The sequence below is a fragment of the Diadema setosum genome, chromosome 8 (genome assembly GCF_964275005.1).
Source record: "Diadema setosum chromosome 8, eeDiaSeto1, whole genome shotgun sequence".
NCBI classification, from domain to species: Eukaryota; Metazoa; Echinodermata; class Echinoidea; order Diadematoida; family Diadematidae; genus Diadema; species Diadema setosum.
This window is the reverse complement of record NC_092692.1, coordinates 29,027,581-29,041,404: the sequence shown is the minus strand read 5'-3', so window position 1 is coordinate 29,041,404 and position 13,824 is coordinate 29,027,581. Positions and strand designations below refer to the sequence as shown.

At 39.0% G+C, this 13,824-nt stretch overlaps 1 protein-coding gene across 1 annotated transcript in view; it reads right to left on the bottom strand.

Annotated features, from left to right (window-relative positions):
• Window positions 1-13,824, bottom strand: part of LOC140232189 (uncharacterized) — a 162,926-nt gene that overhangs the window by 7,741 nt on the left and 141,361 nt on the right. Inside the window, exons 10-18 of the mRNA XM_072312327.1 lie at window positions 11,910-12,062; window positions 10,100-10,233; window positions 8,452-8,578; window positions 5,880-6,058; window positions 3,175-3,292; window positions 2,681-2,757; window positions 1,889-1,999; window positions 1,375-1,476; window positions 351-489 (exon numbers count right to left, since the gene is read on the bottom strand). Coding sequence (XP_072168428.1) covers window positions 351-489; window positions 1,375-1,476; window positions 1,889-1,999; window positions 2,681-2,757; window positions 3,175-3,292; window positions 5,880-6,058; window positions 8,452-8,578; window positions 10,100-10,233; window positions 11,910-12,062 — 1,140 coding nt within the window. The remainder of the gene's footprint in view (window positions 1-350; window positions 490-1,374; window positions 1,477-1,888; window positions 2,000-2,680; window positions 2,758-3,174; window positions 3,293-5,879; window positions 6,059-8,451; window positions 8,579-10,099; window positions 10,234-11,909; window positions 12,063-13,824) is intronic.

The window sequence follows — 13,824 nt, the reverse complement described above, 5'->3', positions numbered from 1 at the left end:
TTTATTGCAAATAATTGATAAATTGCCTTTCAGCATGAATTAAAAAAACCCAAAATTTAGTGTTTGAGTAAAAGCCTATTACTCAAACACTGAATAATTGGTGTTTATTTACGTCAATGAAGGGCAATTTGTCAGTCAGTTGCAGAAGGGCATCCATCCAGCAATCAATCTAGATCCCATCCTTGCAGCGAATGATGAGCATAAGAAAGGCATAAGCTTTGTTGAAACTGGACCTAAACTGTCCATTTTTTTTTTTTATTTGAAAAGTGGGTTTTGGGCAGAGTAAGAAAGTCTGACATCAGATTTAACTGAACTCTCACATCCCTGATGGTAGCAGTCATTCTCCCTACCTAGTTTTTGAATGCCAATGTCCTGCATGTCTTCCCAGGTCAGGTTGTACATCTCCTCGATGGTCTTGTAGCCGTTGGTGGTCAAGGTGTGGAAGTACGTGCTCAGGTCCAACAGCTTCAGCCACGTCCCTACGTCCGCCTACATGATAAAGACAGAGACACCGACACCAACCTTGTAAACAGCACTGCAATATTCTGAGAACTGCAAAAGCATATTTTGGGATGGGAAAAGGCATTTTTTACCTTTCCTGCCTAAGACATGTGTAGTAATGTAATTTGGGAACAAAGAATATTTTCCATGAAACCTGCAGTACTATGGGCAAAAACAGTACGAAGTACTGAAAAAAAAAAAAAGTAACAGTTGTTATCTCTGCAAAGAGCGCTCATTTTGGTACGGTTGAGCTGAATACCAGTCAGTGATTGGATAAACACGATCATGTGATAGCACAAACATTCATAATGTTCTCGCATGAACGAGAATTCTATGGACAATCTCCCGTTGAGAACCTTCTTGTGTGCAGAAAAAGGCAAACTGGGGAAGCACCATGAAATATCAGGGCGTTCAGTTCGGGCTCAAGAGGCTTAAAGACACTTTAAAAGCTGTGAGCATCACCAACGCCCTGTTTGGGCAAACAGTTTTGAAAAATCAAACCAAGCAAATTTACAATCAATTCTGATCTGCAAAGGTCACACTCTGAACTAAACATAAGTCCAAACACACTCACGACAAGAACCTTAGCTTTCATTGAACATATTATTATTTATATTTTTTGTTGTTGGAAGATATATTATTTGAGAGTGAAAAGAATTGCATCATGTAAGACTTCTTCCATACTGGAACATTTCCGTTCAGAAACAATGGAAAAGTATAAGAATCTGTCACATGATTTATGATTACAGAATAAGTCAGCAACAGCATAAACAGAAAGAAAACTGGCGAAAAAAACTTCCCACAGAGAGCACGTCACCACGGATTATCCAGTTTCGTGATCACGAGCTGAGCGACGATTTTCTTTTTACTCACCGGAATATACGGCGGCACCGGATCCACTTCCCTCATCTGGGCGATCATGGCCGTCACGCGCTTACGGTGGCTCGGTTTCGTGAGACCGATGGCCGTCAGATCCTTGGGGGACAAGCACAAGCAGAAGACAGGACTTGAAGTGACAGAGAGAGTCGGGTATATCTCACTGATGTTTTGGGTGGGGCAGGCCTACGGGTTGGGCGGGCATGGGGGGGGGGGGGCGGGGGAGTAAGTATTGAGCTCAAGGACAGGTGTGCTCCTTGCGGCTCAAAGCAATCTAGCATTATGTACACATGACATCACATTCAATTAACAGTCTAACAAGATCTTCACATGAGAAACCAAGCATGACGGGGGGTAGGCAAAAGTTTACTGCACAAACACTTTCCCTCCTTGTTTGTGTTTTGATCTCTACCAGTTTTTTTTTTCTTTCAATCTAATATGCCTCTACAAGTAACACACAGCTGGCACTCTGCCACTGAATGTTTATCTTTAGCTTTTCACACAAACTCACCTCTGGAGTCATTTTAGCGATGGTCGGCATGTCGTAGCCAGCCTGGGTGAAGTTGTTGGTGTATTCCATCAGGCGTTGTCGCCGCAGCCATTCGTATATCCTGTCGGCATCCTGAGGTTTCCGTAGAAACACACCGATCACAAAAATAATGACATGACAAAACAGATTTTGATTATCTACAACAATTTCTCAGAGGCTTTGATGGCATGACTTTCCACTGAGTGAAACTAATTTTCTTTTCAGTCAATCAGTCAAATTAACTTTTCAGAGCAAAAATAAACAAGATCTCCTCATCCTATACACATGACAAAATACAACTCTACCAACTTAATAATAAACAAAATGACATATTGCCTTCTTCTATTCTTCTGGGGGTAATCTGCACTCCTTTAATCCTGAAGATATCAGCCAATGTTTTGTGTTTGACAACTTCACGTAGGATTTCACCCTACTCTTTACAAGAAAAGCAAACAGGTTTTTTAATATGAACAGGGTACAGCTCTCCAATGCACTGGACAGCTTCAAGTCTCCTCTGAAAGAAATGGCAGTATTAAAGGATGCAAGGACGAAATGCCTCAACAAATGGCACCACTGCCAGGCTTGGACTTGAACATAATACATACATGGAAGTCCATGTTCCTATTCGAGTGGTCTTAACCGCTCAGTCACGACACCTCCCATTGATGAGGAACAAATTAATTCTATTTCCTGGTTCATGGTTAAGAGCCCAAATTACAAATTGGATTATTGATGTGGATAGAAAATAACAAATGCAGAGAAATCGAAATTCACCTTGCCACTGTCGCGAGGAACTGACATCGCCTCCATTTTAAAATCCGAGATCCCATCGCTGTGCGGCCTTTGAGAGTCTACATAGAAGACAGGACAAAAAAAAAAAGTCACACTGACGAACCAGTTTTGATGCCAAAACTGGACTATCACAAGTTAAAAGTAGTTATCAAATAATTTAAAATTCATGACTGGATGTTGGATCCTACTACACAGCCTAAACGTGTATATGACAAAGTACACACTTTCATGTTCACGATGGTGACACCACATACATAGCATCCCCCCCCCCCCCCCCCGATAAAGGTCAAAGAATTATCATACTGATAGAAATATTGAGTATCACTTAATCAGGAATGATGATAATGCAATGATAAAGCATACGACTACATAAACAAAGACCTGTAACAAAGCTTGGCTTTATTACTTATGGCTATGAGCAGTTTAACAATTGCTGCTTCATCATAGGGTGGGCTCTACGTGGACGATGTACTGACCATTGCAAGGGTAATCTGATGACAGCATGTTGTCCATACTGTGGGCTGGATGCGTGTGGAGGAGGGGCTTTGGGAGGTTGCCGGGATACCCTCCATGATGACTCCTTATACTGTGAGTCTGCAGCGAGTAGAGGGGAACAACAACAAAATTACTGCTTTAATGTTTTTTTTTCTAAACAAATCAAAATGTATTAACCTCGAACATTACTTGAGTGCCAAGAGTACCATATGATATACTGTAAAAGTAGATATTTTTGCGCGATTAATTTTTCGCGCTCTGCCGATTAAGAAGAGTTTCGCATGTTTTTAATTCCGCGGAATGAAGACATCAACTACTGAAACATATGGCAAGCAGAAATATTCGCGTGCTTTTATTTTCGCGCTAGTTTCTGGTTGCACGAAATGCGCAAAAATTTCAACACCGCGAAAATTTCCACTTTTACAGTAGGAACAATGGCAAAAGAAAATGATGATGATGATGATGATGATTCACAACATTTGTACGGCACCATATATCAGTTTAAAATAAAATCACATGTGCAACTTGACTTTGTAATGAGATATAATGGTACACACCCAATGAAAATTAACAATATTCGAAACATCTATCATTTGATAAAGCTACATGATAACTCCATCTATTTAGTAGAAAACAGTTCATATTGGCATATTCTTTCTTCTTTTTTCCAAAATCTGAAGATCTAGAAACATAACAATGCACAGGAAGGCAAAAATCTTATTTTGGACTGAAGAAATGGAAAAATTGGACTATCATGCAGGCTCAGTCAATTTCAGAAAAAATTACCGAACAAACAAACCGACAAACATACTGCTCATTTCAAAACAATATTTTCTATGCTTTTATGAAAAAAAAAACTAATTAAATATTGTAAAACACATACTGTACCAGTTGTTAGTTCTCTATGAGGACATTGATCTACCAAAGCATATCTCTTACCAAGAACACTTTTGTTAAAAAACAATATATGTTCAGCAAAGTGACTGGATCTCTTCTGTTTATACATCCAGAAATACGGCAAATGCGAGATATTTCATGACTTTATACCTGAGAACAGAACACACAGCAGACAGCACAAACACAAAGTACTTCTAGAACGCATGTACAGCTGCGGCTTAGCTTCCACAGTCATTCCTTAGAACAATTCAAGGAAGTAAAAACTTGTGATGAAAAATCCTCACACACTACAGACGGCTTTCACAGAAAAAAAAAAAAAAACACTATCCAAAAGTTAAACAAAATCAGTCAAGTGAAGCATGATTTGTTTCCTCTTCAAACAGCCGATGTGGTGTCATGTTAAACTGGAAAAATCTTGACAGCACACGGCAGGGACGTGAGCGAGTGTCACAGGCAGCAATTCCAGTTTCAACTTGTGATAACAGTATTGTTCTTTACTATACAGGGGCAAAGAGCAGGCTACAAGGCAAAGGAAAACACCATGACTTTTTTTTTTCCACATCAATATGCCGAGAGTGAGTATTGCGGAAAAATTTCACCCACGAACAAAGCTTGTATTTGAGTAAAAGTCCTTGGTTTCTCATAAAGGTGATGCAAAACTGAAACAAAATTGTAGACAAGAGATATTATGGAGCTTTTTCATTTATCAATAAAGAAAAACAGTATGCAGTTCTATGCATGTTGTACCCCACAATTAACCTTTCATTTGATACTTTCATATTGTGAATAACATTGAGGCACGTCATGCAATGTTATTTAGTTATTATTTTTCTGTGATACTGCTGATATTGCTGACAAAATGGTGTTGTGAGTTTCACTCTTATTTAATTGGAGTATGCCTTCATACCACACAAACACAAAGACGATACTGCATACACATAATAGGCAGCACAAGCAAAATGTCTCGTTATTACGTTCCGCAAAACTGCAAAACCAGTACCTTGCTCTTCTTTCACGCAAAGAAGTGATTAAGTAGCCCTTTCGATATTTCGCGGGTAAAGCGAATGAGTCTCTTAGAGTTTGTCGGGAAGTTTGCCATGCCTGACATTACTCAGAGAAATATAAAGCATTCTTTCTTTGATTCAAAAAGAAAATTTTAGTCAAATGCTACAAGATCCTTCATATGTAGACTTGGAAAAAGAAGTACAATCAAACAAAACAGAGTTAAGTTTCATTCAAATCTGACTAAGAATAAGACAGTTACAGAATTTCGCCGTTTCACATATTTTCATAAAATTGTGGTATTTGTCATATACACATGCAACTCAGATGTGCTAATTTTTCTGTGGCTTTATATGCTGCTATTTTTTGAATGCAAAACTTAACAAGATATCCTCGCTTCTTCTTCCAGGAATATAAGAAAAAATGCTGCCCTTTGCATCAAACTCGTGAAGAGTGTGAAGTACAAAGTCGCAGCTCCTGATATATTGCCCCCACAAAAAAAGAAAAACTTTCATCACTTTCGTCTTCAAAACATCAAAAAAGTTGTGAGGTGAAAACATCAGTGTTTCATGGAATTTACTTGCATAATTGTGATCTACGTCACAGTTTTGAAGAAGCATTTTAAAATTCAAAATTCCACAACTTTCATTCTCCTAAAAAAAAAAAAAATTATCCCATTAATGAAACTGCCACTGTTCTGCTAGTTTCACTCCACTCATTCTTATTCCTTGACTTCTGAGGGGGATTTTCCCTTCAAAGTGGGTGGCACATCTTGCTCAAAACTTACATCGGATGCGTTCTCCTCAGGATAGTCCGCCCCACTTGGTGGTCTGTTCCTGGGCGGATGCTTGCGTAGCCACGGGGGCTCATCATAGGTGGGTTTCCTCCCGCCCTGGAAGACCTGTCTACTGGGGGAACTCCCCGCTGAGGAGGGGTACTGGAACTGGTTGTAGTAGCCGCCATTACCTGAAAGAAACAAAAAAAAAAAGCAAGAAGAATCCATCAGTACTTTGATGTAATTCATGCCAACTTGAACATGGCATGGATTTTCACTCTTAGCATTGACACTCAAAATCACATAACACAAAAAAGTGCAAACTTCAACTGAAAGTGGGAATGAAGACATCATTCTTGATTTGGAGTTTAGTGGGACCTATTTTGAATGTGAAATCAGAAATCGGGCAAGTGCTTTACTCTCATGTGTAAATAGAAGAGATGGTTAAAAACATAGAGCACTTAGGAGTAGCCTTCATTCAAGACTCTCTTGCTGCAGTAATAGCAAGAGAAATGTGAAAAAAAAATCAGAGTTGTAAGGTTAGAACCAGTCAAGTCACCAGCAAGAGGGCCCATGGAAACACGCCCAAATTCGTCAAGTCTCGCCTTCGAACTGCAGAATTTCGCTACCAGCATTTTGGTAGTGGAAATAACAGCAAATTAGCAGGGCTCTGTATGAAAAAAGCTCATGCAAAATGTATTTTACACTGAAAGACCATGGGCGAATATAGCCAAGCCACAACTGGTCGAGGTGACTAACTGAATTATTCAGTACGAATGGTGCGCCACCTGACACACTCACAGCTTCGGTTCTCTTCGCTCGCGACTGTCAGTGCTAACCATGCGAGGGCCTTTGACTAAGGCTAATTTTGAAGTGGCCATTACAAAGAAACCAAATTTTCTAACTTAGCTCTCTTATTTTTGTAGGGAAGAGGATACATAATATGCACCTGAAAATCTGAACTGATACCAAAATAATGACAAGGACTTGAAAGTAACATACCCTTTAGTCTCTGATAACAACTTATGATCAAAGAGTGCAAACGTTATGTTGCGATGTAAAGAGATTGCTTGTACTTTCAAATTGGGTGAAAGTATTGTTGTTATTACAACTAATTTTGAAGACAAAAAGAACAATTCATACATCCTGCTTCTGAGAGAATATTCAATGAGCTGTCATCTATGGTTTTGTTAACATACAAGTTTCTTGTTGCTGTCATGTTTTGTTTTGTTTAGTTGGTTTTTAAGGGGGTGGGAGGACTGTGTGCTTGCAGAAGTTTGTCACTGTATAGTGGGCCTTTTGTGTGTGTGTGTGTGTGTGTGTGTGTGTGTGTGTGTGTCCATCCCTACACAGGGTACCTGGTAGAAGAAAGAGAACAATACAGTATGTCCCAACAAAAATTACAATCAAATTTTCGCATTGACAACACCCAATATGATTAAAATGTCCAAATGCTACTTCAGAGTCTTAAAATATAGCATCTTAGCTCTATTTTGCAGAAAACCCAATTCGATTTGGTTAAGCGGTCACAGAGAAATGTGGAATGATGTAAAGCATGTCATGAGTCTGATTCTTCCAAGTTTAGCACTTGGATGCTTTTGTATGTGAATACAATAGACAGAACTTGGAGGGAACAGATTCTTTTCAATTCAACTCAATTCAATTCATTGACATCCTCTACAAAATTCCTCATTTCTCTTTGACCACAGAAGCAAATCGAATAGGGTTTTCTGTAAGATGTGGGCAATGAGTTATAGTTTCAAACCATGAATTGTATTTGGATTGATCCACTATTTTTAAAGATATCATTGCAGAGGGTTCTGTTGTAATTTTTTGGGGGACATACGGTATAGTGTCATGGATGGCTTTATTTCTGTTGGGTTTGTGGAGTGCCGAAGACACATTTGTGGGGTACACCCAAGAAAGGGGCGAACTCAGGTATACACCCCACAGATGGTTGTATGAAGGGTTTTGTGTGTGTGTGGTTTCAAAGGGAGTGGGGGGGGGGGGGAAGAGGAGGAGGTGGGTGGGGATTACAAGTTGGAGAAGTCTAAGGCCGTTTTCACACAAGTTGAGAAATGCAATTACAGTGCTGAATTACAACTACTATTACAATTAGAATTAGCCTCCGTATACAGGACAGAGGAAGGCTTCACGGATTCTGCAGCTTTGAATTTCAACGTGAGCAGAGGAGGAGTGGCTTCTTTCCAAGCTGGCATTATTCACTCTTAAACAGCAAGAAGTGTGCACTTTCACTGCCGTGGAAGCACGTGAGGAGCGGGGATTTTCTGTCAAGTGGTTGAAAGGTCACCGTAAGCTCCGCCTCCAAAACACGATTTGGAGGTCAATCCGTACACATGACTGTTTCGTTCCATAATTCTGGAAAATCTTGATCGGAAAACACCTCCGGACTGTCATTTGAATTATGATTGAAAGTACAATTCAAATCACCCTCCGCTATTCCAGTTTGCATACACACGGCCAAATTGCATCATTTGAATCGTGATTCTAGTGAGTCTGTGTCATAAGAATCGTGATTCAAATAATACGCAAATCTGGTACGTGTGAAAATAGCTCAACTCACCACTGGGAGAACTTGGGTAGTGGGGCGATGGAGGAGCGTGGTGCATGTGTGAGGTAGGGCTGGGTGGCACGCTTCCCATCGAGTTCATCCCGTGATGCAACATCTCCGGGGGTGGAGGGGGAAGGTCCTGTGGAAACAAAAATTAAAAAGAGGTTAAAATCACAAAAAGGGAGAAAGAAAGTGGGAAAACTTTGGCTGAGCTTGATTGGTAGGATTCCTCTCACACTAGGCTTGTCACAACTCGACGTCAATCAGCTTACGACAATATCACTCCATGTACTGTCAAGATATGACATCAACATATGAAATGGAATATATGGAGTTTACAGCATAAGGAAATAACTTAGACAACTTTAATCACTAATTCAAAACATAACCTTTTTTTCCCCCCATATTTCATGTCAATACTGAAGACCACAGCCGAACATTTCATGTATTTCATTACCAGTAATCAAACTCGATGACATGATGCTGCATGTGGATTCACCACTGACCACTTAAAACACTCACTTCTCTTAAACCAGAAAGAGATTCTAGAGCCCCACCCATTTATTGTTTGTATAAACCACAAAGTATCAATATGGTCTCACATATCATCCATTTATTGTTTGTTTAAATCATGAAGTATCATAAACATATCACGTATCATCCATCGAGACTGACGATTGAAGGAGATCAGTGCTGAACAACGTTTCCATAAATGCCATTATACCTCCTAATCTAAAAAAAAAAACTTCCTAAGTCGTTTGTTCTCTTAAGCAGTGAGTTTAGGGAATTTAAAACATTTCACAACTGTTGTTAATACCAACTAGTTCCTTGTTGGTAGCTCTGAGTGAGATCTGAATCCAAATTAGATCAAACAAGGGCATACAAAACAAACAAACAAACAAACCAAAAACCAAAACCCATGGGAACTTTTTTTTTTTTTTTTTTTTTTTGGTGGTGGTGGTGGTGGGAGGGGGGTTGACTGACCACTTGAAACACTCACTTTTCTTTAGTAAGAAAAAAAAAAGAGAGACTCTAAAACTCCAACCATTTCTTGTTCGTATAAACGACAAATTGAAAGTAATGTATTGTATCATATATCATTCATTTATAGTTTGTTCAAATCATAAAGTATCATAACATATCACATACCATCCGATGAGAGACAATCAGTGCTGAACAGTTTTAGGTGGTATCAATGCCATTATATAGGTCTGCTAACCTACAAAACTTTTAGGATCTCTTGTCATCCCAAGTAGAGAGTTTAGGGAATCTAAGACAATTCACAACAGTCATCAATACCAACTAGTTCCAGGGATGCCAGCCTTGTTAAGAGCACTGCAGTATTCTGCATGCTGGAAAGGTATTTTTGGTGGAATAACAGTACCAGTAGTTTCACTATTCCCGTAATAGACATGTGTAGTAATACAATTTGGGAAAAGCAGTATTTTCCATAAAAAACCTGCATTATCTTTGGCCAAAATAGAGTTCAAAATGCTGCGGAAAAAGTAACAATTGGCATCTCTGTAGGTTCTTGTCACTGGCTCTGAGACAGAGCCACAAAACAAACAAACAAACAAACAAACAAACAAACAAACAAACAAACATAAACCCAATCCCATGGGATTTTTTTTTTTTCCTTTGACCAACTGACTCCACTCACCGCATCCTGATGTATCGAGGGACTTCCCGGTGACATGTGAGGAGGAGGAGGCGGGAGGGGTGGGGAGAACTTGTGCCCCATCATCGGATGCGGCGTGGAGTTCATTCTGATGGGCGTGGCGTGTTCTGTGCTCTCTACGGGAAGAGACAAAGTAAAACAAAAATACCATCATAACATAAATGTCTTCAAAGTTTTCTTTTGCCCCCCCCCCCATAAACCAAACTTTATTCTAATCAATCCATCTTGCATGACCACCTAAAATTTTCATCGAGTTTGCAAAAGATGAATACATCAGGTTCCCCTGTATGCACTTGGTTCAAATGTGAACTCTTTGGGTGTTTTGAGTGCTGATCTGCACAGTAAACCACATAGCACTGTACACACTTTTCAAAGTCCCTGGCACGAAAAAGGTTAATAGTGTTATAGAAGATATGGCCTATGTCCATTACAAATGGGTCATTATTATGCAGAATCAATTTACATCTTTAAATGGTGTAAGATACATCTCATACCTAAAAATCTACAAATTGAATTCAGGTACATATCCCATACAAAATTCACAGTCTGTGTAAAGGTAACAAAGGAATCAAATTATTCTACTTGCAGTAGAATGGGTCATTTCAGGGCATCTAGTCCGAGACCAAGATTTCATTTTGAATTCCTGCTTTGTCTTCTTGTTTTTGTTCTTCCTTATTGTTTAGTGTTCCCTTCCAAGAGTATTTTACATCACATGTAATGCTTACAACTACAAAAGTAGAATTCTATAAAAACAAAGTGGAAACCACATTTTTAAGGAATGAAATGATATATGCAAGTTCTTTGGATGATTAAGGCAGAAAAACTGCAGCAAAAGTTTGTGGCCTTTCATTTTCACAACAGCATGAAAATCTCAATTAAAGAACTGTGTCCAGCTCACTATGGCCAAGGACAACTGCTGAAGCGGCAAACTTTGCATAATAATAACAGGGCAGCCAGCACCTGCAAATCAAAGGTGTATTATTTGATGGCATTATGCTCACTTTAATGGTAATTAATCTTTATTTTGGTCTACAGAATGAGAAAATTGCACAAATCAAGCACATTCAATCAAATTTCAGAAAAACATAAGTGTATCCTTAATTTTCAAAACATATATCTTGATGTGTGATGAAGACATACTAGTTTAACTGCTTCACAATGACTGTATGATGATCAGCTGAAAAGGTTTACCTTTTTACGGTAAAGCAACCAATCTCTACTATTCACTTTGTTCCCGGGAAGATTGTGATACTCAAATATTAGCCACTTTCGATGTTCACAATGACAGGTTTGAGCTGATGTGGTCTCAGTCAGATATTTCTGCATCTACTTCTTCAAGATTTTGAACACCACACCATTTAAGACTATGGGAGGAGCATTGAAATCAGCCATTTTGGGCAAAAACAACAGGACAGTTTTCTCAACAAAATTAAGGCTAACACTACCAACATTATCCAGGGGCTTTATAAGGGTTTTCAAACCAAATAAGTGACAGCTAGCTGATTGTTTACAAATAAAATCAGTCTTCTTTTTTTTTGCATTTATTTCATCAAGATTTCGAAGTCCACACCATTTGTTAGACGAAGGGGAAGAGTTTTGAAATCAGCCATTTTGTGCAAAAAAGAATTGGACAGTTTTCTCAACAAAATTGAGACTAAAACTGCAAACATTATCCAGAGGCTTTATGAAGGTTTCCAAACCAAATAAGTGACAGCAGATTGTTTACAAATAAAGTCTTTTTTTTTTTTTTGGGGGGGGGGGGGAGGGGTGGGAAGAGGGGTGAGGTGGTCACCTCGACTTGACCAGTTTCCGGAAGAGCTGGCAGAGGCGGTGGAGCCCGTTGAGTAGCGATGGTTGGTGATGTTGTCGACAGAGGGACTCCGCGAGGGGTACGCACCAGTGGGTACAGCGTTGCTACCATAGCTTGGCATAAACGCTTGGCTACCTGTAAGGGCAGGGGGAGGATGGATGACAGCAGACGAATAATGAATGAAGGCAATGCAGCAAATGGAGAAAAAAAAATGAAGAAAAGGAGGAAAAAATGATGAAAAGAATGGGGGAATCTGTCTTTAAAGGGACTATACAGTACTGGTAGAGATGAGGATTCAGCTTGCAATGTCTTGTGAGATATTTAGAAACTACTCTATGAAATGTTAAAGAGCATACAATTCTAAGGGGAATACACAAAAGTTTATTTGATGAAAATTGGTTTTGAAATGACTGAGATATCTAAAAACAAGGAAAAACATAGAGAGCATGATAAAAGTTGTGGTCTGTCAATTTTATTTGGAATGCTTTTTTAGATATCTCAGCCATTTCAAGGCTAATTTTCATCAAACAAATGTTGAATCCCTTTTGAAAGTACATGCTCTTTCATTATCCATGGGAGTTTTCTTATCATCTCACAAAAGAAAAAAAAATAATGTTATAACCTGAATCCTCACCTCAACCAGTACTGTACAGTCCCTTTAAAGAGAGATCACAAGCCATGTTACAATTCTCTGTGCATGTGATCACACACATACACACACGAATATATACTCAGAAAGTTTGCTGTCATGTTGTTGCACTGATTACATACAAGTACGACTGTCGGGGCCTCTTAGCGGAAGTGGAGGGAAGCTTCTCTCTCCACCTGATCACCTCTTGGTAGTTAGAAGCCCTCATACTGTACTCCAAGTCTCCCCTGCCATGGAAATCTGCTGTACATCGGTCCAAAAATGGTCCTCAGCACAAAACATTTACGATCAAATGTGGGGGGGGGGGGGGGTGGGTGGTGACAGAGTTTTGGACAGTGGTCTGTATAACTCATGCAAAAGTTCTAATGATAAAATACTAAATCACACCTGTAGCTCCTACTCGGCTTATGTGGGGTTTGTGTCCGTTTGTTTGTCTGACTTGGGTAAGTGTTACAGTGTAGGTTCATAGTTCCTGGCTCATTGACTGATTCATATCTTTCTAGCTGTTACAGACTTCTTACATCAATATTTCTATCAATGGAAAATCATCAATAATGAAAAGTGGAACATATGAGTAACAAAAAATGTATTCACCATCATTTACTTTTACTTTTGAAATGAATATATCCCCCACAAGCTATACTTTGAGCTGAGCTTTCAAGTTTTATCTGTTTCTACTTTAATATTACTCTTCCTGATTCATATCTTTCTGGCTGTTGCAGACTTCTTATATCAGTATCTCTACCAACGCAAAATCTTCAATTACAAAAAGTGGAACACATAACAAAAGATCTCTTAACTATCAATTACTTCTAAGAAAAATGTAAATGTATCACTCATAAGTTATACTTTGAGCTGAATTTAAAAGTTCATCTGTTTCTACTTTCATTACTTTTCTGGGGAAAAGTAAATAATGCTAGGTAGAACTCCAAAAGCCTATGACATATAATCATCTGACACAAAATAAACATAGCACAGACAAGACTGCTAAGCACAGGACTTAAACGAATGATTTGATTTCCTCATGAAGATTCCACAGTCCCAATTAACAAACTGAGCAGTCTTTCCAAAAATCAAAACATATTTATCTGATCACATTTCATGTCATGACATCACTGTCATCGCTTCGGCATCCTCGTTTGGCCACTGACAGAGCTAGAACTCTTCTCACAGCAACAACAAAACTGACACTATAAATTTGTCACATACTGGACGATGTAATAATGTTGTTAAAAACGTTCCATGCTT